At 40.6% G+C, this 27,601-nt stretch overlaps 1 protein-coding gene across 3 annotated transcripts; it reads left to right on the top strand.

Moving 5' to 3' along the window:
* The first annotated feature begins 534 nt into the window (after positions 1-534).
* On the top strand, positions 535-26,803 carry NR2C1 (nuclear receptor subfamily 2 group C member 1). 3 transcript variants are annotated; one of them, XM_072146587.1, is made up of 15 exons: positions 535-764; positions 6,808-6,934; positions 9,008-9,118; positions 9,284-9,514; positions 9,741-9,825; positions 10,111-10,290; positions 11,388-11,535; positions 12,038-12,122; positions 16,965-17,149; positions 17,856-18,009; positions 18,239-18,360; positions 19,890-20,026; positions 21,320-21,457; positions 22,049-22,154; positions 26,072-26,803. In XM_072146587.1, the coding sequence occupies exons 2-15, from the start codon at positions 6,881-6,883 to the stop codon at positions 26,244-26,246; spliced, it is 1,911 nt and encodes a 636-aa protein (XP_072002688.1). In that variant the 5' UTR covers positions 535-764; positions 6,808-6,880; the 3' UTR covers positions 26,247-26,803. The 3 variants fall into 3 exon arrangements, with proteins under 3 accessions (XP_072002688.1, XP_072002685.1, XP_072002686.1); XM_072146584.1 differs by having other exon boundaries at positions 536-764; positions 16,962-17,149; XM_072146585.1 differs by lacking the exon at positions 535-764 and adding an exon at positions 1,244-1,380 and having other exon boundaries at positions 16,962-17,149.
* Positions 26,804-27,601: the final 798 nt, after the last annotated feature.

Below are 27,601 nucleotides of genomic sequence, written 5' to 3'. Positions count from 1 at the left end.
AGTTGCTATGGCAGCCTAGAGTCTCATTGAGACTTGTAGGCTTGCCAGGTGCAATGATTTCTAATAGCCACCAGAGGGCAGGCTATTAAAAATCATTGTAAAATAGCTATATACTGCAATACAGTAGTATTGCGTAGTAAACGAAAAAGGGCCACGTCCCTAAGGAGTTAATGTCATTTTAATGTGTTCTTGAAGTATGTTACTATCAGGGTAGCCTGAGCTGGGGGGCAGGTTGGGTGAAGAGGAGGTAAAGTACAGGGTGCAGGCACTGAGATTTAGGGAATTTGGACAAGCATCTGAGAAAGCAGGAAAGGGGGGGGGGCACCTTTCCTAAGAACTCACAGAATATGTTTGGGCTGTATAGAGTACAGTATTACCGCATAGGTTGGAGGTACTAATTCACACCTGCAAAGTCTATGGAGAATAACTACAATTCCTGCCGCATTGTACATCAGCCCTGAGTTGCACACAAATCATCACGTCTATCATAAGCCTTTCACATGACACCAGTGTTCGGCCTCCAGCACCGCACTTCCCGCGCTCACACGACCGGCGCGGACTCTCAGTTCCTGAATGCGTCATTCCGTACGACGCGCCAGTGACGTCATCACGGTTCCAACTACGCTTCGGTCACGGGGAGGAGCTGTGTACTCGGTGGAGCTGAGGGAGGGTCACGAACTCTGACCCACCGGGAACCGGGTGCAACGCATAACGGGGTATACGTCACCTGGAAAGAGTCATCTGCGCTGTGTATTCGGACACAGGTAAGATGGACGCGAGTATTAGAGGAAGTGTCTCGCGCAGTGAAATATGAGCTTGCGGGGGCGCTGTATGGAAGCTGGAGTCTTCCGGCTCTTCCGCTGTTCTACGTGAAGACGTCCGGGTGGTTGTGCTTCACCTCCTCACAGTGACCTCTGACCTCCACCCGACAGGAATAGCTTCCCGGAGACGCTGCTTCCTCCCGGCACGCGCCGAGCTCTGCCCTCCCTCTGTGCGCGCACTCCAGTGACGAGGCGGGAGCCCGGGCGGCCGTGTGTCACCACATAACATAACATAACATGTATACATGTGGAGCCATATGCACGCATCATAGTATATCTCGTAGTGTGCGGGGACAATGGTGAAAGGATGCGCTGCAAGAAGGGCGCCTCGGGGCAGCCTGGGCTTCTCTTCTGTTTGGATGATGATGATGATGATGATCAGCTTTCACAGTTTTTTTTTTTTATATCCTGAAATGTATTACATATTTTATTAAAAAAAACTAAGTTCCAAGCACAGAAATGGGAAGAAGACCACCACAAGGTTCATGGAGCTTAAACATTATTATGTATTATTACCACAAACGCTCCATGGATCCTAGCAGCCTCCTCAGAGTCTAAGGTGCCTTGGTGACAATATACTGTGTGCCAGTGCATACAGCACAGGGGCTAAGAGCTCATTCAGTATCTCACATTGGTATGCTATGCATGACTACCGCTAATCACATCTTTATTGTCTATGTGCCATTTCCACGTCCAATTTGGTTTCTATGGAGTCTGCAGGAAATGATTTCAGCATTCACTATTTTTTTTCATGCTAGCGGACCATGAACTTAAAAAGATATCAGTGGGTCTGCAGAAGTCCCCTCTATCCCCCCACCTCCCCCCCCAAGATGATGTTTTTCTCCATTCACACAGCAGACTGGAGATGGATGTTTTTTTATTTTCTGTGGATGTGCAACAACCAGTGTGAATGATCCCTTACTTTTATTTCACAGGACCCTTTGAATGTCCACAATTTGTGGATACATCAGGAATGTTCAGCAAGTAAAGTTGAAATTTCTCTAAAACTCTCGACCCCTTGTTTGTGAAAATAGACAATTACCGCTTCACTTACAAATGCTGTGAGAAAAAGGTTGGGAGAACTCTGATCTTTCCAAATTTTGACAGGCAGTCACTGTTGTCTTTGATTGTAGTAGTGTTGTGATTGAGAAACATGGACTGAAGGATGTTTGGATCAAGCGATAGTTAGGGTCAAGTATCAGGTCCTGGCAATCCTGCTTTGGGGTTTATTGCATACTACAATTCCTAGTAAAAAGATTTGTGTAAAACCACACTGGGAAACGGATATCTGAAAAAAAATCTTCTTTATTGGGTAAAATCCATGCAGACAGATACAATTTCTAGTAGTTCTACCAATATATATCCAGTTTAGTCCGTTTACTCCTCTCAATTCAAAAGCCATAACTTTTTTTTAATCTAACGCACTCACGCTCTGCGCCGCACATGTATGGAGGGTGTATGAAGAGGGCTCACAGGATGGGCCCTCTTCATACAGAGGTGGGGTTTGCTGCATATTGCAGCAAACACCCACTGCTAATACCCATCTACACATTAGTTTAATATTTGAAAAAGTATTAAAAGACAATAAAACCTGTATAAATTTGTATCTCCGTTATCGTATCGAACAAAAGAATAAATTAGAGGTGTTACTGCAAACGCACAGTGAAAGTCGTAAAAACAGCCCACAGGAAAGTGACGCAGAAAATAAGCCCTCACACAGCTCTGTACATAAAAAAAAAAAAAAAAAAGAAAAGGTTGTGGATTTTTGGAGACTGAAAAATGAACAAAAAAAACCCCCTCACAGTCCTTAAGAGATCTGTGAGGGCTTGTTACCTGTAGGACACAGTGTACTTTTTAGTGGTGCCATTTAATATTCTATGCAATCTACTGGAAAGCTGTAAAAATATCATTCTAAGGCTACATTCACACACGTATGGGGGGTGTATATACGGCCCACGTATGTACGGCAGATATATGTCCCCCATACACTTCTATGGCTCACAGCCCTGTACGGGAGCGGTACGGTACCGTACCGCTCCGTAGCCCGGGAAAAGATAGGACATGCTCATCCCCTGCTCCTCTCTGTAGCGCCGATGTATGCCGGCCGTACTACGCTCCCGTAGGGTGCCGTGCGCCCATTGCTGCCTATGGGGGACGTATATCGGCCGTATATACGGCGGCCGTATATACGTCCCCCATACGTCAGTGTGAATATAGCCTAAGATTGGTGAAGTTGCCAAAAAAAAACAAGCATTTACAGCATTTTAACCCCTTTGTGATAGAGGGTCATAGATGCCCGGATATCAGTTTTTGGAGTTCTGCTATGCACTTCTTTAAATTACGATATCTTTGGAAAAGCTTAACATATCAAAACAATTTTTGCTTTGTTTTTTTCATGAAATGTAAGACTTAAAGAGAACCCGTCATGCAAAATAACCCCCCTAAACTAAATATATTTTCATAAACTGCCATTAGAGAGCATTGCCTCTATCCCTTCATTGTCCCTCTACATGCCTGTAACCCTAAGCAATGAGGTCCTAAAGCTGTATGCAAATGACCTGTGAAATGTCCAATGAAGCATTAGCATATTCAAGCTGTCCACTCTATTCATGAGTGGGAGGCACAGCCACACCCCCAGTGCTTGACTGACAGACTGTATAATGGTGTGAGGCTGTATAATGATGTGCTTCCTGGTGCTGGTGGCCACACCCCCAGTGCATGACTGACAGCCTGTATAATGATGTGAGGCTGTATAATGATGTGCTTCCTGGTGCTGGCGCCCCCTGCAGCCTGTGTGTGTATGTGTGTGTGTTTAGGAGAGATACAGCAGCTCCAGGATGCAGCCATGTTACAGCAGAACATGCCAGATTCATGTGTAGCTGATGTCTGTGTCTCTCACCTGTATATTAGGAGGATGTCAGCAGATACAGCACACACAGGCCATGCTTTACTATACATTACACACAGACATGAGCAGGGGGAGGAGTAACAGGGGTGACATCACTGCCTCTGACCATGTGACCAGCCTCATTTACATGATAAAGAATAGATGATTTTACAATGAATAATGTATGAAATAACTAGATAAAGGCTGGGATGGGATCCTTGTGATCTGCTCCAACAGGTAGTGGTGACAGGACTAGTGACACAGACCTGATGACAGGTGTCCTTTAAATTGATAGGATTGTTTCATGTTTTTTCTTTATAAAATTTTCCGATAAATGAGTAAAAATTTTGGAACTTTTCCGATGAAAGTTTAAAAAAAAAAAAAAAAAAGTAGTAAAACTGAATAAACTTTTACCGAAATATGTTTTAAATATGCACAGCATTATTCCACCACTCTTTCCCCAAGTTCATCTACAAAAGCAGAGGTTGCATGTACTTCAATTCTGCAAACTGTAAGCTATTTCTTTCCTGTAGCTCCTTCTACATTGTGCTTCAGCTGACACATTTCAGTAGCCTATATCTCCTGAACCCAGGCACCTAGAAACACAATTCTGTTGTCGTATAAATCAGAGAATCTCCCCTTCAATATGATATCTGGATTGGGTGTGGATGCTTCAGAGAAATGGAGATATTCACTCTTAAGTTTACAGTCAGAAATAGAAAGCTGCATATAAAAATCAAAATGTTTTTTTTTTACAAATGTAATTAGGACCTGGTCAGGCAAATAAAACCCTCTAGCAGAACTTACTAAAGTAAAAATCTCCCTAGCCCTCTCCCAGTTAGAGCACTGTTAAATCTCTAGCTTATCGGAACATACCGATAAGCTAGTAAACAATGCACTAAGTAGCGGTCCGAACGTCGGACCTAGCTTACAGCGTGTTTTTTTTTTTATTCATGACGGAACGGTCCAAGGCACTCAGCTCTCTTCAGATTCTTCCCCGGACCGCCAATCCCACACCTGATGTTGGCTGTGACTGCACAGAAGGCTCGATGCTGCAGTCACCGACTCCTTGGACCGCCCCTCATGAATAAGCCGGACCACTGTAAACTAGGTCCGACGATCGGACTGCTACTTAGTGAATTACCGCTACTTAGTGAATTGTTTCCCAGCTTATCAGTATGTTCCAATAAAGCTGGAGATTTAACAGTTTGATAACTGGGGGAGGACCATTAAATGAAATGTAAATGCCCAGATGGAAATACCCCTTTAATCCCCTAGAGCTCCGCGCCGTAGCTGTACTGCGCTAGGTCCTGCGAATAGTGCTCAGCGCAGTAGAGCTACAGTGCAGAGACTATGCCGGTTCGGCTCTGCACCATAGCCGAGCCAGCATGGGGGGTCACGGGATGTCAGCAGTAATCTACCGCTGACATCCCCGGGTAACACCCGCAGTCGGAGTGGGCTCTGATCGCGGGTGTTTAACTCGTTAAAGGCATTTAACATGCCTTTGGGGGGGGTCTTTCCACCACCGCGCTGTTTTCAAGGGCGCTGATCGTTGCTATGGCATCTCTGGGGTCCGATCGGGACCACACAGATGCCTGAAGGCAGTGCCATTAAGATGGCGTCAGTGACGTCATCTTAAAGGCACAGTGTCAGCCTATGCGTGTGCATAGGCTGACACTGCTAATATCCTGCAATACATCAGTATTGCAGAGTATTATCATGAACAAGCAATCAGATGATTGCTTGTTCATGTCCCATGGTGGAACAAGTAAATACGTAAAAAAAAATGTTATTCATTAAAAAAAAGGTTTATAAATCAATAAAAATGCTCATAAGCCCCAAAACATATACAGAGACATATAACGCTATAAAAAGTCTAAATCATAACACAAACCCCACTTATATAGTATCACGCGTCCAAAACAATCCACAGAATAAAATCAAATAATAATTGAACCCGTAAGATGAACACCGTAAAAAAACTTTAAAAAACAGCCAAAAATTATCATTTTTACTTATTGAATCGCACAAAAAATGCAATAAAGTGATTAACAAAACATATGTACTACAGAATGATACTGTTGCAAAGTACAACCTGTTCCGCAAAAAACAAGCCATCAACCAGCTCTGTAGCCAAAAAAGTAACAGTGTTATGCCACTTGGAAGACGGCGTTGCAAAAATGATAGATTTTCCCCCACATTAACGTTTTATTTGGCAAATTTAGTAAAGCATAAGAAAAAATATTCATGTCTGGTATCCCAACTGTGTCATAAGCAAAATGGGAATTTCTCAGAAACGGCATTATAGACAGAAATAATAAATGTAAATCTTAAAGCACTGTAAAGTTATAGTGATTTTATCAAATTATTATAAAAAACAGAACAATGCCTACTTTGTGCTGCTCGTCCTTTTCTTTACAAAGTTATGGCATTCCACCATGAACAGATTTCCTTCTTTTATGTTAAATTTTGTCCATTTACCTATACATACAGGCTGTAATGAAGTTTTATTGATAATCCTTGTTCCCATTACAGCAAAAAAAAATTTAGAAAATGAAATAAATTAAATTGGCCCTTGGACAAAAAAAAGTATTTTGTCTGACGGACTTGCATACAAATTCACATTAAGAACATACCTAAAGCATCTTGTACATAAGGATGCATATTGTGTGCTGTTGCTCCCTGCTTTGGCACAACTTTAATTCGTATCGGCATCCTGAGAACACCAGCAGTGGAAAGGAGGAGGAGACATTCTGTATATTATTGTTGCTTCCTTTCAGGGTAGATTTTCAGGGTCCAGAGTAGGAGCTCAACTCTGTCCATACCTTCTCACTCCTACTGTAGTCCCAGGAAGCCAGGATATGTTGCTTTAAAATGGTGCTGAATGTGGCATGTCGTGGACTACCCCGGACTGCAGATGGAAGCTTCGAGTCCCGTCTGGTGAACTCTGCTGGGGAGACGGGCTGGGTGCCAACAGAAAGGCTCTGAGTGCAACCTCTGACACATGTGCTATAGTTTCTCCACCATTGGTCTAGAAATTGGAATATAGGTGGGCCTTTAATGTCATATCTCAGTTTTATTTTGTATTTATTTTTCCAGGATACACTTGGCTCAAAACTGGATGTCCTAAAGCTCTTCCACCTTTCCAGGGGCTTTACACTGAAGACAAATCATGGCTTCTATAGAAGAAATAGCCCACCAGATAATTGAACAGCAAATGGGAGAGGTATCATTCTCAGACTTTTGTTACCCTGTTAATTTAAGAGTGAATATTCTCAGTTTTATGAAAAAATTTTTGAATTTTAAAGGGTTACTAAACCTGTGAAGCTGTTTTTTTTATTTCAAACATGAATTATGAGGATTTTTTTTTTTAGTTATATTTTCCAATGGCTTTATTTCAGGGTTAAAAAGCATAATTACATAAATGTATTAACATTCCTGTTTGGAGCAGAATAAAATGGCTATTGCGCTACATATTTTTTTTATTAAATTAGTTCAACGCACAGTTTCCTGTAGGTTACACTAGGTGTCACCTTTTTAAGGGAAACCTTTTTTTTTTTTTTTTAATATTCTTTATTCTCACAGTACAGGTAAAATAACATAATGTGGCAGATTTATCAAGCTGTCTGAAAGTCAGAATATTTCTAGTTGCCAATGGCAACCAATCACAGCTCTGCTTTCATTTTACCAGTGCTCATGAATATTTTAAAGGGGAGCTGTGACTGGTTGCAATGGGCAACTAGAAATATTCTGACTTTCAGAAAGCTTGATAAATCTGCCCCAATATCTTATAAGCCTAGGTTGCTTTGTACACTGCAATACAAATTTTTTCCACAATTTTATTTTATATATCATATTTTTAGCACAAGGGGCAGTCCTGTATAATGCTCAGTCCTCTACTCGGTTAACATCTATAGGACTTCTGGTCAGTTCACAGAACGGACAAACCAGGAAGTACCGCTGCTATCCAGGGCTGTTGAATCATAGTTGTGATCAAATGGACCGACGCCACAATCGTATAAAATAAATTATACAAATTTGAAATTTCCTTTAAATGTCTGTTCTATTCCTGATCAGAAACAAGATAACTCTATTCATAGTTATAATAGTTAATAATAGTACTGGAGACTCCAGCACAATCAACGATAATAATGGAGAGACCCCCAAAATAGAAAATAATAATACTGGAGACCCCCAGGAGCAGACAAATTCGGGACACCCCTTAGCAGATAATAATACTGGAGACCTAATAACGCACTTAAAATACTGGAGATCCCCAGAGCAGACAAATACTAATTCTGGAGACCCCCAATAGCAGATAATGATACCAGAGACCACCAGAGTTTAAATTCACAAATACTACAGACGCCCAGAGCATAAAACTACTAATACTAGAAACCTGTCCCATAATGCAGTTTCTTCTCTCTTCCATGTGCCACTTAGCTCTGTGTCCTACACTGCTTGTATGTGCCGGGATCGGAACCCAGAGCAGAGCTGTGCCAGGTAAGGTAGAGGACCCAGGAACATAATAGCACAGCCGACAGGTACTTACCGCTCCTGGGACTTCTCCTGCTCCTCTGAGCCACTCTGCTTGTGTCCTTAATATGGTACATATGTGGCCTGACGGTAAAGGTTGTGCACCCCTGATCTAGGCTTTTAGTTGAGATGAATGTGACTGCACTTTATGTACATGCTCAGTTGCGAAGCTCCTCTGCTACAGATAAGAGGAATAAGGCACTGGTAAGGAATGCCTGCATTTATCTCAGCACTGCTAGAGGGACCAGGTGAACGGGACTGTGAAATCAGTCAGTGACCATTTTGGTGGCGCTGGAGTCGAAGTTATGGAAATGCAGGAAGAGGAAATTTGGCTTACCGACTCCACAGCACTGTTGCTATGGAGCAAATAAGAGAAACTTGCAATGCCCCAGTCTATGTATTCTATAATTTGTTAAGCGGAAATCAAGCCGTCATACAGCTCTGTAATAGATACATAAACGTCACCTAAAAAAGTATCAAAATGTCCAATGCATGTACTATGTTTTCTGGATGTACACACATAGGATGTTAAATCCTAGAAATCCAACTGGGGCTGGGGTAAGCAAAGAAAATAAATTGTACTTGCCCTTCTCCTGGTTAGAGTGAAGTAGCGCTCCTTGGAGGGGTGGATGTGTAGGGCATCACCTTCTGAGGTAGTGATTCCTGGAAGCTTATGAAATTTGTAGAAAAGTACATTTTATTAATTTGTGAGCAATTTCTTTTAGTGTGTGTCTAAATAACAAAGTGTAACTTATGTTTTCAGATTTCTCGCACGCAGACTGAAGTAACACATACAGCATTGGTGGATGGAAATACCCAGAGGATACAGCTTATTCCATCAGAGTCTAGTGTTTCCATACCTCACCGTATACAGGTTTGTTTACTAATATAACATTAAGACAACAGGTTACTTACGGTAATTGAAAAAAAGATCATTTTCTAGTCTTGTAACATTGCAGCCAGTAGGCAAATTTCTTAAGTACTCTGTATATTTTTAGCAGCTAGTTATTTTGTTCTTTGTTTCATTGTACATCTTTAGTTTGTCACGGATCAGCAGACTGGCCAGAAAATTCAAATTCTTACAGCACTTGATCAAAGCGCAACAGGCAAAAGGTTCATCTTGACAAACAATGATGCCTCAACTTCAAGTAAAGTGATCCTTGCAAGGCAAGACAGCAGTCAAGGCAAGGTTTACCTAACAACTCCCGATGCTGCTGGTGTCAACCAACTGTTTATCTCCAGTCCTGATGTTTCTACACAACACATTCAGGTAGAAATCCTTTATACCTCTTCACCTCCATAAAAATGTCTGTATTTGTACATTTCCCAAACAGTTACTACAATACTCATTATAAAAAGGAATGTGATGGCACTATATAAATAAAGATTACTATTATTATTATAAAGAATAAAATAAATATTACTATAAGAAATCACAGTTACATTGATTTAACTGTATTTTGTTTAACTGTATTAAATGTATTTTGTTACTTTAGATCTTGTCAGATACCCAATGCATGGACCAGAATTTAAACAAACCAATGGTGGATCTTTGTGTTGTTTGTGGGGATAAAGCTTCAGGTTTGTATTATGTCTCTAATTTAACATCTAGTTAATAGAAATAAGATTAACACTTTCAAGATAAAAAGTTCAAATGCATAAATCTCCACCACAAAAAATGTACCTTTGTCATATTGTATTTTTGCCAAATTTTATTTTATTTTGTGTCTACAAGCTTCTACACAATACTGTTTTTTATTGTCTTTTCACACATCTCTTTCCTTTAAAGCTTACTGTTCTAGTCTGTATGTCTTTCCAAATGATGCAGAAGATTATTCAGTAGTGACTTGTGTTCCTCTATTTCAGGACGTCATTATGGGGCAGTGACATGTGAAGGCTGTAAGGGCTTCTTTAAAAGAAGTATTAGGAAAAATTTGGTTTATACTTGTAGAGGATCAAAGGATTGCGTGATTAACAAACACTACCGCAACAGATGCCAGTACTGCCGGCTACAGCGGTGTATTGCACTTGGGATGAAGCAAGATTGTAAGTAACTGTTTATTAACTGCTCTGTGAAAGACAAGTAACACAGCGCTATATAATCACAATACAGGCAGTCCCCGGGTTACATACAAGATAGGGTCTGGAGGTTTGTTCTTAAGTTGAATTTGTATGTAAGTCGAAACTGTATATTTTATAATGGAAGTTCTAGACAATTTTTTTTCTTTTGCCCCAGTGACAATTGGAGTTTCAAAATTTTTGGTGTAATTGGACCAAGAATTATCAATAAAGCTTCATTACAGACACCTTACAGCTGATCATTACAGTCTGGGACTATAGTAAAGCATCCAGAGAGCTTTATCAGAGGTCACATGGGGCAGAGGGGTCCGTCTGTAACTATGGGTTGTCTGTAAGTCGGGTGTCCTTAAGTAGGGGACCGCCTGTACAGGCTTCCTCAATAAATAAATACAACTAAGCTGCAGCATCTGCTGGGGTCCAATGTAGAATTAGATGAATGGGAAGATGTAAAGAAAGAGTCCAGGTAAAAACAGACGCGCTGCACAACGGTGGCTCAATGGACCACACGTTTTTGGAAGAAACCGTTCCCTTCATCATGTCCGAAATAAACTGGTATATTTGGGCTGGTGTATGAAAACTTCTAGGTTGAGGATATTTTATTTAAATTGAAGACGGTTAGGCGGCAGCAGGAGGGGGCTTTGGAACAATTTGTGCCTGAAACACACTGACCTTTTGAGTGGTTTTGTGGAAGCAATGCTGTTTTTCGCCTCATCGTGTTAATAATTTTTTTTATAGGTCAACAATCCAATAGTCACTATTTTTAGTATATTGGCAGAAACTGTTTCAATTTGTACTAAAAGGAAAGCCTTTGGCATATGGCATATTCGGGTTATTGACCTCTATTCTACATGTGCACCAGGTCAGGTGCTTTCCTGCTGGTTCTTATTGCATATTTAATTCTCTGGAGTTTGGCAGTCTGGAATCTCGTGCATAATGCTCTTGTAACATGTGTGATATTTCAGATGCATTACTCCAGAGATTTTCACTCTTAGAGATGTTTTTCTTCTCTACAATATTGTGTGCTTGCATTATTTTAACACAAATGTATTGCTTAATATTTGCAGCAGTGCAGTGTGAAAGAAAACCTATTGAAGTTGCTCGAGAAAAATCATCAAATTGTGCAGCATCCACCGAAAAAATCTACATTAGGAAAGATTTACGAAGTCCTCTCGCCGCAACAACAACTTTTGTAACTGATAACAAGCCCGTTAGGTAACTAATTTTTTATGTGTTTGTAAGAAGTAGATATGTGTAATTCTGGTTTGTTCTTTTTTTACCTTTTATAGTATCTTTTGTAAAATAAATACTTCCTTGTATGTGAAAAAGCCCCTGCACGGTTAGTGCAGATCTCTTCACCATCATGTGTAAACTAGCATTTGTTTATAGAGGATTTATCAGTCATTGGTTGTAAAGAAGATAGGCATCTTTACATACTTTTCTTTGTCTGTTAACTACAAAATGTTGACTTATGTGGTTTACAATTATAATTTATAATAAGATAGCTTGGCACTCCTTAGAAATAAATCTTCAAATGATTTTCTTTATTTAGACAGCACGGTCACAGTACCGCCTTCCCTCCTCTCAAACCTCCTGCAATCTGTGCCTTCCTTTACATTTATATGTTCCATTGGAATTTGGTCATAAAATAACTAAGCACATATTCATATCCTACCTTCCTGCAACTGTTTTTTAAAATATTTTTTATTCCACCTAGGTCCAATCTGTTGGATTCCGGAATGTTAGTGAATATACAGTCATCAGGAATTAAAACTGAGCCCATGCTTATAACACAGGAAAAGGTATATCTCCTGATTGAGAAGCAGAATAATTTGTCAGCCAGTCCCACAATAATTGGGTGTAGGATATCAAAAGTGTAGGAGCAGTGTATGATTATTGTCAGGTTGTCTATTAACAAGTGATTTTCCAGTTTCATCAAAGAAATGTTCGGTTTGTGTGATGAAAAGTTTTAAGTTTTCTCATCTCTCTTTTGTAGCAGTACTCACATCTAGATCTACTTGCTGTCATTCATTGAACAATTTCATTGTATACTAACCAGTTCATGGTCATGTTATGAACACACAGCGACAGAGCATTGATTACTGTGTGTGGTGACTGTAATGAGAAGTTCACCTATGTGTCCATCACATGACCATGGACTGGTTAGCATCTCAGAAAAAGGATGCCAGCTCACCTCCTCGTAATTGCCGTCTGTGTCAGATCCAGGCACGGGCCACCCTTCTGCGCGGGCGTGTAGCAATCCAAAATATATTCACGGTCCAGCCGGATACTTGACATTAAATTGTTTTATTTGGTTACATCATAACCTCTCCATGAAACATACTTAGTCAACGCGTTTCAAGCGGTGCAACCGCCCTTACTCATGACAAGTGTAATGTGCAATACAAAAGATACAAACATTTAAAAACCCCGCCGGTGGTTTCGACTCCGCCCACAGATAGCCACGTCACTTCCGGTTTTCGTGTTGAATATTCAACAGTGGGCGGCGAATCTCCGGTCCGGGTAAATATAGAACCCCGTTCACATTATATCATGTTCTCAAAATGTGCCGGTTCTGTCTCAATAGTTCTTGATTGTCAGGTGGAGGTTCGTCCCGCGGTAGCGGCGATAACTGCGTCTCGTAAGAAAATTCTTTATAATGCCGCAAATAACTTGCTTGTATGGATCCAGGTTGTGGCCATATATCACCTGGCACCTGGGCCGCGGGGCGATCTCCTCCAGTGACAATAACTAAGAACAAAGAGAATGGCAAATATTAAAAACAACAGAAGTAATAATAGACAATTATTGTTCGGAAGCTTTGGATGGGAAGAAAGAAGTATCTTATTCCGCATAACTGAGGTTACAGGAGAGTTGGGATTAGGGATGGCAATTATAATACATTATTATATGATGTCCTGACTACTTACTATTCATCTGTGTTTGTAATAATACATAACCTCTTTTTTCATATTAAGCCCTTGTGGCGAGCATGTATCTAGATTAAATATCCAGAACGCTTCCCGGTTATGTAGTGCGTTCATTGTGTTCTCTTCCCTTACTGATTTTGTTATTTGTTCTATAGTAAAAGTTTTCAAGCAGTCTGTATTGGCTCCATGTTCTGTTAAAAAATGTTTAGATGCTGCTGACAGATTCCTGCCTTCTGGGTGTGAAATGTCATAAAGGTGTTCAAGAAATCTTCTCTTCGTTTGGCCTATATACATGAGATTACAAATCGTACACCAGATGACATAGATTACGTTCTGGGAATTGCAGTTCATGAAACTGCGTATCGGGTATTCTCTTGTGCTCGTGCTGTTAGAAAAAGTTTTTTTGTTGTTGACTGCATGTTTGCATGTAATGCATCTATTAGTCCCGCATTTAAAAAAACCCTTGGTGGACAGCCATGATCTTTTTTTGGGGCGGTGTTGATTAAATAATGAGGGTGACAGTATGTTCCCTAATGTTCGTCCCCTTCTGGATACCACTTTGCATCCAGGTAACAAGATTTTGTCCAAAATTGGATCTATTTTTAACAATGGAATGTGTTGTTGGATTATTTTGGATATTTCTTTGAATTGTGGACTGTATGTTAGGACAACTGTAGGTGATGGTTTGTTTTTGTAGGTACGTGTGTTCTTGTTTTCTCCCATTTGATTGGTAAAGAATGTTTGTCTTTCTCTGTTTTGTACCCTGTTTTCCGCTCTCTGGAGACACCACTCAGGGTATCCCCTTTTACGTAATCTGTGGTATATATGTTTTTTCTCCATGTTAAATGTGTTGTCCTGGCTACAGTTTCTTTTGCTTCTTGTCAACTCTCCCACTGGAATAGCTTTTATAGTGTGTGGTGGATGTTGAGACGAAGCATGTAAAATGGTGTTTCCTGCAGTTTGTTTGCGAAATGTACTTGTATTAATTTTTGCGTAAGGTATGCCTTCCATGTGGAGGTCCAAAAACGAGATTACATGTTTGTCAGTGTGGAAAGTGAATTTGAGATTTGCCATATTGTCATTGATGTAATCTATAAACATTGGTATGGCAGGTACTGACCCCCTCCAAATGATGAGCACGTCATCTATGTACCTGCCATACCAATGTATGCTGTCTCCAAATGGGTTATCTTGGGTGTAGATGGTCCGTTCTTCCCACCATGCCATGGTGATGTTGGCTAATGATGGGGAGAACTTAGCTCCCATACTGACCCCCTTCAATTGTAAATAGAAAACATTATTGAACATAAAATAATTATGTGTGTAAGTAAAAACACACTTCCATGATGAATTCTTTTAGATCCGCTGTATAGTTGGAATATCTATCCAAATGAAATGCCAGTGCCCTAAGAGCAATGTGATGGGGGATTGATGGATACAAAGAAACCACATCACATGTCAACCAGACAAATTCCGGGTACCAAATGATATTCTCCATTGAGATCAAGACCTCTCTGGAATCCTGGAGATATCCCGGGGTTCTTTTGGCCAATGGTTGAATGATCTGATCTAACCAGCTACATAGATGTTCATTCAGTGACCCGATCCCAGATATTATGGGTCTCATCGGGGGGGGGGGGGGGGGGGGGACATTACACCTAGTGAGACACCTTCATTGAGCAAACGTGAGAGCTCTGTTTTAAAATAAGGGGTGGGATTCTCCTCTAACTTCCGATAGGTATCCTTATCATTCAAAATAGCCAAAATTTGGTCATGATATGTATCCTTATTCATGACAACAACTGAACCCCCCTTGTCCGACATACGTATGACAACATCATCCCATTGTGAGATATCTCTTAGTGCTTCCCTCTGGTGTTGAGGGAGATTGTGATGTCCTTTTGTGGTTTGTTGATTTAAAGCTTTCAAAGCTTTTTCAACCTTGTCTTGAAACATATCCATGCAATCAACTCTAGATGCAATGGGGTAATATTCGGTGTTTTTGACTCTAAAGGTGATGTTGTCACACTGTTTATCGGAGGGAGGATGTGTTGTGTCAGTAGAAATAATGTTAACCAAGGTAACCTGGTCTGCAAACAGTAATGAATTAAACAAGTTGGAACCTTTGTTTTCTATACATGTATCATCAACAGATATTTCAGTCTCATTAAAAAAATGTCTTTTCACCGTGAGATCTCTCACGAACTTGTTAATGTCGCAAATGGTGGAATATAAGTCAAAATCCTGGTTAGCATCTCCCTGGAAGTAAGCAATGAATGACAGCAAGCAGAGATCTACACGATTTGACATACGAGGGCAGTTCAATAAGTACCTATGTTAGAAATGAAGACACCATTTTTTCAAAATGTTTTTTTTTTAATTTTTCAACTCAGTCCCCTTTTAGAAAGATACACTTCTCCAAATGTTCTTGCCATTTTTTTTTATCCCCTCCAAAAAATAGGATTTGTCTAACTCTCCAAAATACACCTCTGTCGATGACTTTGAGCTAAATTTTTTTTCCCGTGAGCCATTTCTCCATGTTAGGGAACAAGATAAAGTCGCAGGGAGCCAGATCAGGTGGATACGGGAGTTGCAGCAGCAATTCATAACACAATTCATGCAATTTGGCGGGGACAACTCCGGATGAATGTGCTGGTGTGTTATCGTGTTAAAACAGCACCTTGTTTTTCAACAAATGCGGCCGTGTCTCCTTCAATTTTTTGTTAAACCGGACCAATGAGTCACTGTATTATTGACCAGTCATCGTTGCAATGACCTTTCCGGCCGTTGGGACAGTCTTCGCCTTCTTGGAGAAGATTTACTGTGAGAAATCCATTGTTTTGATTGTTGCTTAGTTTCTGGTGTGTAATGGTGAATCCAGGATTCATCAACGGTGACAACTCAACGCAAAAACTCCTTCGGATCTCTCTTAAATTGCTCCAAACACTGCTTCAAAGTTAATAACCACATCCGCTTGTCCACCGTGAGCAATCGCAGCACCCATCGGGCCGGCAATTTTTTTTTATCGCCAACTTATGTAAAATATTCATTGCCGTTCCGGTCGACAAACCTACGGCCTCTGCTTCTTTGCGCACATTCGTTTCTCGATCAGTGACTATCATGTCGTAGAATTTTTGAATGATTTCCTTGTTAACCACGTCTTCCGGGCATCCTGGTTGCTCCTCATCAAAAACGGATGTTTGCCCAAGTTTAAATTCGTTGAACCAATATCTAACTGTGGTCATAGATGGCGAAGTTTCTCCACAAACAGCATCCAACTTTGCTTTTATCTCCTCGCATTTTTTCCCATTCAAAAACAAAAAGCAAATTACCGAACGATACTGCTCGTTTTCCATCTTAGCGAAAATCACAAAACATGTCTTACTCAAATGGCTGCCAAATCCAAACTACGATAACTAAATTAATCAGTCTGCAATTTGATATATGGCAGCACACGATGATAACACCAACTTTCCTCAGGAACGCCCTCTGTCGTCAAGCATGGGTATTTATTGAACCGCCCTCATATTGCTACAGAAAATATATTTGCTAAACTGGACTCTTTAACTGTTTCACTAATGGGTTAAACATTTAAAATATAGAATGCTTTTTTACTGTGGACTGAGCTTATGTAGGCTAATGTACCTCCGTATTGTCCCAAATCCCCAAAATGTTATTTTGTTTACTAAAGTTTCCTTACTGTTGTTTCAGCAGGTTGAAGCTTGTCAAGGAGATTTAAGCACTTTGGCTAATGTTGTTACATCACTTGCCAGTTTTAACAAGTCAAAAGAAATGTCTCAGTCCAGCACAGAATTGGCTATTGTTGAAAGTTTAAGCAACGGTGATGCGTCACTTTCCGAACTTCCACAAGATAGCCAATCCCATAACGAAGTCACAAGGTAACAACTATTTCTATGTTTTTAGATTTACATTCTAAATGTGTGTGTAACTTTAGCTTTTTAGCCACCGCTAAAACAGTCTTTCAGTCACAGGGTTTTCCACTCCTGGTTATGTCCATTGCTGAACTGTTGGATCCCACAACCCATACCATGCTCTTCCTAGTGGAACTGCAGATCAGTTTTTATTTTTTCCACGATTTGCAAGCACTAGTTATATCCAGGGGACATTGCCGGATATTTTGTGGCAGGCATTGCAGCCTCCCTTCACTAAGCTGTGTTTGACATAAGTGGCACACAAGACGCAAATATTGCTTGTTTATAAATACATGTTCTCCCCAATAGACTGCTATGAGACAGAACTGAACATGACAGGTGTCTCTCTCCTCCTGTTGTTTACACAGCTGTGAGCGTTAACCCTTCCTGCTCTCTCCTTGGCTGTAGTATGCTATGAACAATATATTAATACATCAAGCTGGAAGTGAAGGGGTTAATCCTCACTGCCAATAGACAGTAGCTATGCGGATTTTCTGTTTCTAAACAGTCATTTGTGCTTCTTTTTATGTGTGCTGGAACATATGTTTGGGGTTTTGGTGTTAATGATGAAAAAAACTTTAAAAAGGTTTTTAGGGCAACATTACAGAAAGTGGAAGAGATTGATAATAGTGATAAAATCTGTGTCTCTTAGCATCAGTATTTTGTATTTTAGAGCGTTTGATACACTGGCAAAAGCATTAAACCCATCTGAAAGCTCTTCCCAGGACTCGGCAGAAAACATGGACTCTGGCTCCAGTCTTTTTCAAGACATTGGAGTTATGGAAATGGAAGGGCCTCTTCTTAGTGAGTCTCACATTTCCTTCAAGGTGGGTGTGAAAGTCTTTCCTTGCTGTTTTTATAGCTCAACTTTGGCACCAGGTTATAATTATTGTAGAAATTCGGCACTATAATAAGCTATAGTTCATCTTAAAAATATTTAAATGTTTATAAACTATTTGGAACTTGCATATTTACAATTTTCTTCAATTTAATTCTCCTTCGTTCTTGTCCTTCAATGTATATAAATTATTTCCTAAAACATTTCATCCCTCCCAGCTTACCATGCCTTCCCCAATGCCTGAATACTTGAATGTGCACTATATTTGTGAATCTGCATCGCGGCTGTTGTTCCTGTCCATGCACTGGGCCCGCTCCATTCCTTCCTTCCAAGCTCTTGGGTGAGTTTTAGATTTCGTTAAAATTATGACAAGAGATTGACAGATTTCTTTTTCTATATGAGGACAGAATTTCTACAAAATTACTGGCATTGAGAGTTGTTCACAAAACAACCATTACAAACATAGGTTCAGTACCGTATATACTCGAGTATAAGCTGACCCAGGTATAAGCCAAGGCCCCTAATTTTAACACAAAAACCTGAAAAACCTATTGACTCGAGTATAAGCCGATGGTGTGAAATGCATTAGTCACAGCCTCCCCAGTATATTGCCAGCAAGCCCCCATTTAGTATGCAGCCTGCCAGCCCCCATTTAGTATACAGCCTTTAAAGAGGACCTGTCACCCAATTTATCGGCACTAGGAGCTGCTTACTTAAAGTAAGCAGCTCCTAGTGCTCGATCAAATGCCCCAGTGTTAGAGTGATAGCGTTACCGGAAACCTCTAATCTAACACTGTGACGGGGTACAGTGTAATTGTCGGACAGCTCGTAAAGCTGTCCGACGTATTCATGAGGGGGCGGGGTTCGGCGTGGCTAGGGGCGGTGACTGCCGCCTAGCGCGGCAGTCACTGCCGGCCTATGGAGCGAGTGGGGCGATCCAGGGAAGAGGCAGCGCCTCGGACCGCCCCCTCATGAATACATCGGACAGCTTTGCGAGCTGTCCGATGATTACATTGTACTCCGCCGCGGTGTTAGATAGCGTTACCGGAGGTTTCCGGGAACACTATCACTCTAGCACTGGGGCGTTTGATCGAGCACTAGGAGCTGCTTACTTTAGTAAGCAGCTCCTAGTGCCGATAAATTGGGTGACAGGTCCTCTTTAACTTTTATAATTATGCTAATGAGTCCAAGGGGCTCCTAGGGTGTTTCCAGAGTCCCTTAATGCTGTAACTTCAGAGGTTACAATGAGTAGAACAGGTCTCCCCTCCCTCTGCACATCCTTCTGCTACTAGATTACACAGGCAGAGGGAGGAAGGGGGAGACATGTTCACCTCATTGTAACAGCCTGTGAGTCTGCAACTTCTAGAACTTAAATAGGACCTGACTGGTCATTAAAACACTTTAGCTTCTCATACTAAAGTAAGTAGCTTCCTAGCCCTTCGCCAATTATCACGTTAACATACTGAAGCGGGGAAAAAAACACTACGTAGCAGTCCGATCGGCGGACCAAGCTTACAGTGGTCTGGCTTATTCATGAGGGGGCCAGTCCGAGGAGGCGGTGACTGCATTGAGCCTGGCAGTCGCCGCCGGCATATGATGTTAGAGTGGCGGTCCAAGGAGAAGCTGAGGAGAGGTATTGTTTCCTCACTTCAGTATGTTCCGATAAAGCTAGAGATCTAACAATGCGATAATTGGGAAAGGGCTAGAGAGCTGCTTACCTTAGTAAGAGAAGCTAAAGTGTTTTAATGACCTGACAGGTCCTCTTTAGTTTTAAGTAGGAGTACTTGCATGGGTGTATACTTTTTATGACTACAGATGTGTTCTGTACAGCCAACTAATTGCATAAATGGTTATTTTTTTTTTTATTAGGCATGAGATCAGCATCTCCCTAGTGAAAGCGTGCTGGAATGAACTGTTTTCGCTTGGTCTAGCTCAGTGTTCCCAAGTGATGAATGTGTCGACTATACTAACAGCATTTGTTAATCACCTGCACGGCATGCAGCATGGTAAGAGCTTCTGCTTCCGTACAGTTTTGTCTGGAGACAGATGTGCATATCTCATCACAGCATCAATCTCCTGTCATCTTCAGACAGGAGGCAATAAGTTTCTCTTCTCTTGTAGATGTTGTCTGTATTTCTGGGGTTATCTTTGCTATCCATCTCTGCACTAGGTTTTCTATTTGGTTTTAACCATTTGCATTTACAAATAAAGTCTGCACTTGTATACCTCTGTCTGTCTACCACTGTCGTATTGTGCAAGGTTTGCTCACCTAAGGCATCATGATCATTATAAATAATAGTTTTTAACTAGATCCTTTGTAAACTACGTTTAGCCAATTGTCTGAAGTGCAACAAGTCATGATTTGTTATTTTTATTTGATTTTATATGATTTGTTATTTTATATCCCTGTGTTGAGCCCTTTTATAGATACCACATATTATAGCTACAAATGTAATACTATTAGCCAAAACAGCGCAAAACAACACTGTGCCTTATAGCAGGACTCAAAAAATACACAGCCATAGATACAGCTTTTGCGATGCTATGTGCTCTGAAAGCAAACCTTTCTTCATGAAAACGCAGTATAACCTGTGTGTTTTGGAGAAGTTGAACAGACTAAATATATACATATATATGTATATTGTGTTTAATACACTTTGGTTTCTTTGTTGGATAAATTTGGTATAAGTTACACCAAGCAGTTAGATGCATATGTGTTCTCCAGGATTAGATAGGGAAAATATTGCCTCTTAGCTACCTTGTAAGGCAGCTTCCTTTAACAAGCATGACTTTTTCAAAAAGCCTAGTGACATGATGCAGGATAATAGCCACACCAGTATATTCCATAAGGAACAGATTCCCAACTGTAGATAGCACAGTTTAATGTGGTTGCATCTCATCAGTAGAGTGTAGAGAACTGGTCTCCTTAAATAGGTTTTCCCACCGCGATCTCCGTCATCTCCATAGAGATTTCTTTCATGGAGCGACGAGGGTCTGACTGAGGTACATGGGACCCCTTGTTTTCGTGATCTGTGGGGGTCTCATCACTGAGACCCCCACCGATCAGCAAGTTGGGTCCTATTCTGTGGATATGGCATAACTTGAATTTGTGGGAAATCCCGTTTTAAAGAATCTTCTAACTTCCCTGACCAAGCAGTTAAGGCACAGTGACAACACTTGCACCATTACCTCTATGTTGTTTATATTGGTGTTTCTGTAACTTTCTTTCCCAATAACACTTTGTGTGTTTCATAAATAGAATGTTTATTCTGAGACAATCTGATTATTTTTTTTCACAGATAAACTTTCTGGAGACAAATTAAAGTTGGTGATGGATCACATCTTTAAACTTCAAGACTTCTGCAATAGCATGGTTAAACTTGGACTTGATGGTTACGAGTATGCCTACTTGAAAGCAATTGTCCTGTTTAGTCCAGGTATGTGGTGCATTGTTAAAAGGATGAAGCATTCCAGGATTTTACACAGTATTTTTTTTAATGAATATTGTACAGTCAGTGTCCTACTGTGTGCTTTCCTACTGTTCGCTTCTGCTCAGGCACCATCTTCAGTTTAAGATTTTCCAGAGCTTTTTTCACTCATTGGTTAGTGTAGCCATGGGAGGGGGGGCTGCAACAGGTAGCAACAGAATGTGTGCAGGAGGTCCCCAACCCATATTATTTTTAAACGTGTGTTGCAGCTTATGTGTTCCTTAAATTAGTCTAAAGTACTGTACTTGCCACTATAGAGGGTCATGTCAGAGGTCTCTGCTTGTTATCTGACTTTCTGTGATCACATTGCTTGGTGTTTCGAGTATTTTTCTTTATTTAATGTATGCAAACCCCTTGATTGTACAGCACTGTGGAATTAATGGTGCTCAATAAATAAATAGTAACTATTTCACTATTATGACTGTAAGAAGAGATACCACTTCATATAATGCGACTTCTTATATCTTACTAAACTTCCTTGGCATGGAAAAAAATAAGGAAGCACCACTCAACCTTATCTTTTGTATTCTGTATTTACAGATCACCCTGGATTGGAAAATGCATCAAATATTGAAAAACTCCAAGAAAAAGCTTATATGGAATTCCAAGACTATGTCACTAAAACATATCCAGATGATACTTACCGGTAAGATGTTTTGTAATAATGAGCCGTTACTTTAACCCTTGGAGGACTCGGCGACTCCCCAACTTCCAAAAGCTGTAACATTTTAATTTTTTTAGTTTACAGAGATTTGAGGGTTTCTATTCTTCAGGATAAATTATACTTCTCCATGCCGTCATTTTGATAATCCATCCAATGTACTCAAAAGCAGGAAAAGAAATTCCAAATTCAGTGAAATTGACAAATAATAATAACACTAATAATAATCTTTATTTATATAGCGCAATCAAATTCCGTAGCACTTTCCAAATCATAGAGGACATATACAAATATAATGTTACATTACAGAGTGCAAACAGTCATATGGAACATTAGGAGTGAGGGTCCTGCTCACAAGAGCTTACATTCTATGAGGATGAAGGGAGTGACACAAGAGGTAAATGAGCGTGTAGAATGGTCTAGCCATTATTAATAATGTAACAGTATAAAATAATATCTTGCTGCTTGAACCAACCATCAGACACCATCTTATACACAAAGTCCAAGGTGAAAGTGACTGCAGAGAAGCCTGGAACTTGGTATATATCTGGTGTTTGCCGGATAAGAGACCGGAAGAAGACATAGGATGGATTAGTAAAGAGAGTTGACATTTCATGCAGTCAGCGAGTGTAATGGGCTTGCCTAAATATATGGATTATAAAGGATGCCTAACACAACGGATCTACCTATTAAGGTAGATCCGGTGGTAAGTGCATCTAACATATGTAAGGATAGCCATTTTTAGGGTTAATCCTTTACTCGCCTCATGCCCCAGTAGCCTCTTTGATCCTCCTACCTAGACATCTTCAGCGTGCAGCTGCGCACACTCGTTTGCGAAGCCGGATGTTCTGCACATGCGCAGTAGCTCCGGCTTTGGAGCCAAATCATGCAGCCTCTGGTCTGTGTTCTGCAGGTGAAGCTAGATCTGAAGTGCCAGGTTTCCTTTAAGAGCATGTTTGAAATTTTGGAGGATGGGTATTAGTCTAATAGTCTGGGGAATAGTCCAGAGAATTGCTGCAGCTCGGGAGAAGTCCTGGAGACGTGCATGAGAGGTTCTAATTAATGTAGAGATTAATCTAATATCACTGGCAGATCGAAGAGTACAGGTTGGGCGATATACTGAGATGAAAGGAGAGATGTAGGGAGGTGCAGCATTATTCAGAGCTTTGTGGATGAGGGTGATTATTTTAAACTGAATTCGGAAGGAGACGGGCATCCAGTGTAGTGATTGGCACAAAATGGAGGCATCCAAGTAGCATTTGGTCTGAAAGATGAGCCTGGCTGCTGCATTAAGAATAGATTGTAGAGGAGAGTTTAGTGAGTGGAAGACCAATAAGAAGGGAAGTTTGTTAGGAATCTGGTCAAACGAGAGACATGGGAGTCTCAGAGCTTAGAGGCCCCTTGCTGTCGTAGCAACTGGTTCATGCCCCTCCACGCAGTGACTTTACAGGGGCGCTGATTCGTCTAACGGATTAAGTCCTCTGAAAAGTGCCTGTTGTGTATGAAGAGGACTCAGCCCAAGAGCCTTGGCATATGATTACTTTCTGGTAGATGATTATCACTCAACTCCCCTTCCCATCTCCGTTTGCATCCATTTTCCATTTTTATTAAATGTCTGAATGGCTGAATTTTGGCAAAACAGAAGTATATAAAATACTAAAATGAGCCGGAGGCACTCTGAAGAGCGCCAGCAGCCTCCACTGTCATGTCATTTATTTACACCTCAGGACTACCTCGGGACACCTAGAGAGCATTCAGAGAGTTGGTGACATCACCGGCTCCCTTGCAGATCTCATGCTGGGCAGCGAGGCGGTGGGAATATTATTCTATTGCATAAGTGAGATTTGACTTATCTTGTAACAGTGGCGCATGTCAAGGGGTGGGAAATATAAAGTTGTATGCGAGTATAAAATCTTGATGCTAGTGTACTGAAACCTAGAAATCGCCAATCAAAAAATTTGAGCATGTTTGATAAGGGCAAAATAATACTGTTTAGATCTAGGGTGTCAAACTCATTTTCGCAGGGGGACACATCAATCTTGTGGTTGCTGTAAAGGGGCTGACTGTCATTTTATTACTGTATAAATGTGTCTACTCAAGCTGTTTACTAGTTACATTTATACAGTGTTATGATTACAATCAGCTGTATGAGGGCAACCACCATGCTGAACATAGTGTTAAATAACAATAACCTAAGACACCTCTAGCAGCCACCGTGTCCCCAAACAGTCACAGTGCCCCCAGCAGCAACAGTCCCCCCAGAAGCCACAATGCCACCAGTAGCCACAGTGCTCCCTCAGCACCCTCAGTAGCTACAGTGCTCCCCCAGTAGCCACAGTACTCCCCAAATGCCCCTATTAGCCAGTGTCTCAACCCGCTATTCAATGTGTCCCCAAACAGTAACAGTTCCCCCCCAGTAGCCACAATTCTCCCCCAGTGCCCCCATTAGTCACTGTGCAAATAGGAAATAAATTACTTACCTTTCCTCGCTCCCAGAAGCATCCGATGTCCTCTTCTTTGCTCCAGTATGCGTCTGCTGAATGAGCCGACTCTGAAGCCAGAGCATGCGATGATGTCATTACATCACATGTGTCAACTTTACAGCTGGCCCGTACAAGGCCGCAGGCTATGGTTTAGAGCATATAGAAAATGGCATTGTTTTGAAATGGGTAGGATGTCTAGCTACTAAAATAAGTGCACCCAACACTCATTGATGTTTTTGGAAAGCAATGTAAGTAAATCATATTGTTCTGTTTTGTGTATGAGCTGCTTAGCAGATTGGTCACAGTGCCCATGCTGACAGCTGACCAATGCCAATAACCTCTACAATGGGCAAATGAGCATCATTACTGGACCATGGAGAAGCAAAAGAAGAAAGCCTGGTTTTTATGATATTTGGACCGTTAAGTCCATGTGTGTCTCCTAAAGCATAGTGTGCACCACAAAGCATTTTAAGGAAATTGAGTAGATCCCAGCAAAGTTATTACAGCACTTTATTTATTAGGAGCTTTGTTCCTGTACTTTTGTAAGAAAATTAACTTTATGTTAATGAATAATTGCTCTAGGGTATTACCAGAGCCCTTCAAGGCTGCAAGGTCTATGGCTAATCCACGCTCCCAAAGCAATTTTTCCCCGCCTCACTGCTCCCTCTGTGCTCCCCTCTCCTGCTGTCTGAAATATCATGGTAACACAGGGCTCACACTTGCTGCTTTCATGTTTCCATTAGAATCTTATGATTTGTAAAGTGCTACGGAATTTGATTGCGCTAAATAAATAAAAATTATTATTATTAAGAAGCAGGGAGGTGGGGGGTGAGGGGGAGCAAGGCTCTTGCAAGACTCCAGAAGCACTTCTGCTTCATTGCCATAAAGATTAAGTTAATTTTGTAACGAAAGTAGAGGAACATAGTGTATAATAAACATATTGCTGTAGTCACGCTGCTGTGAGCTACCCAGCATCATTAATGGTTAATAAAGATGACATTTAATGTCGTATTTCCTTAAAGGGGGAAAACAACCTGATTTAGGCAGTGTACTTCTCTGGGATAATGGATATGGACATCTGTTAAATTTTACATGCATAATTTCTCAAAATCTCTCTATCTAGCAGGTAATGTGCCTTGCCACACAGCAAAAATTGTTTAGTAATGTTACTTGTCTACAAACTCCAAAGGTTTCCAAAAATATTTGGGAGCTGTTCTGAAAAATGTAGTTCAGTGCAAGGAAACCCTTTGGTGCAGCTTGCAGCGCTTGAAGAAAATGCTTCTGCTCCTCATGGTGTGAGATCATGCTGGACAATATTAGGCAGGTTTTATTGATAGGGCTATTCTGCTGATGTGCACAGTTTGTATATATAGAATACATTATTTATTTACTTAAATTTTTGTCTCTTTCTATCTCTAGGCTTTCTCGACTCTTACTGCGGTTGCCAGCCCTGAGACTAATGAGTGCTGCAATTATGGAGGAGCTCTTCTTTGCAGGCCTAATTGGAAATGTGCAAATTGATAGTATTATTCCATATATTTTACGTATGGAAAACACTGACTACAACAGCCAGATTGTCGGAGTCAATGTATAAGATATATTTCAGATACAAAACCGGGACTTGATCAGCTTTTTGCTATTGATTACCTTTTTGAAAGAAGATGCACAAGATATTGAAATATGTGTAAAACTGTATCTTTTGTCTTCTCTGTCAATAGGTTAATTGTGCCTATTTGGCACGGTGTAAATATTGAGAAATATAAATATATATATATATATAGACATGTTTATATTGTCGTGAATGGCCTATGGCTACCTAGTCTGATATACTGAAAGCAGGACTTTTATGCTCCCCAGAGTATCATGTTATGGTACATTACAATATGATTTGTTAAAATAGTGTTTTTATTGCGGTTTAATGTTGCGTGCCTTGCCTGGGAGCTTACTGAGCTGTCGCAGCAGGTTTGCAAGAGGCATAAGCTTATTTTATAAATTTAGACTGTTTGGATGTTCTAAACTAGAACTTTTTTTTAACTTAATCGAAAATCCTGTACGTATTCTCTAAGAATCACTGTACTAACTTCAAAGAAATAACCTTCTTTTCAAAGGATTTCTCCTTGTTCCTGCATGGAATAAAAATGCATTTCCTTATTTAATTGTCTTTCTTGTGAACAAGGTAAAAGCTCAGACTGTAATAAATATAAAGATTCTAATCATTTGTTCATATTGGCAAACCATGTGAATTGTAGATCCACACTGCGCATTTCTAGGAAACCATTTGCCAGTGGTTTATTACAGATGCCACCTTATTTTTGTAAAACAGAATTAGGATTCATCTCTACAGTGAAGCGGCACAAGATCTACAAATTGACAATGATTGGTAATGTTTAAAGTTTTAATTAATGAGTAAAAAAAGGTTTTCCCAGGATTAGGTAAAATTTTCCTCATGTGATGTGCCATTGTGACCGTAGGTAACCACAGAAGCCAGTATTTTCTCCCTGAAGGTGCAGCCACACTTTTTTTTAAGTTCAGTTTTTAAGATGCAGTTTTTGAAACCAAAAGCAAATGTGGATCAAGTGCTGCTCCTCCTCTATTTTCACTACACTCCTGGTTTGGGCATAAAAAACTGCACCTGAAAAACTGAACGTGTGGCTGCACCCTCAGGGTTCATTCAAACGGCTGCAATTGCAGTCAGATCACAGCCACAAAAAAGCCTATGTCATGCTGTAGTCTGACTGGGAAGCCAGAGTCGAGAGTCGCTTGTCTGCCTATGGAAGGAGGAGGGGTGAAGATCCCTTAACCCTCCCCCTCCTCCTGGCTCTGTGTTTACAAAACATGTGTTAACATATGCATCAATGTAATGTAAACAGGCAAATCTCCTCTTCTCATCACTAATCTTCACTTCTGCATGAGCCAAACTATAAACCCACGCCCCAAATAGTCTGCTCT

The sequence above is a fragment of the Engystomops pustulosus genome, chromosome 4 (genome assembly GCF_040894005.1).
Source record: "Engystomops pustulosus chromosome 4, aEngPut4.maternal, whole genome shotgun sequence".
NCBI classification, from domain to species: Eukaryota; Metazoa; Chordata; class Amphibia; order Anura; family Leptodactylidae; genus Engystomops; species Engystomops pustulosus.
The sequence above is the reverse complement of the archived record's forward strand: the minus strand, read 5'-3'. Positions and strand labels throughout refer to the sequence as shown.

Coding starts and splice junctions, on each gene's coding strand:
- NR2C1 (XM_072146584.1), top strand. CDS start 6,881: ATGGCTTCTATAGAAGAAATAGCCCACCAGATAATTGAACAGCAAATG. Junction 9,119..9,283: donor CCATACCTCACCGTATACAG/GTTTGTTTACTA, acceptor GTACATCTTTAG/TTTGTCACGGATCAGCAGAC. Junction 9,515..9,740: donor TTTCTACACAACACATTCAG/GTAGAAATCCTT, acceptor TTGTTACTTTAG/ATCTTGTCAGATACCCAATG.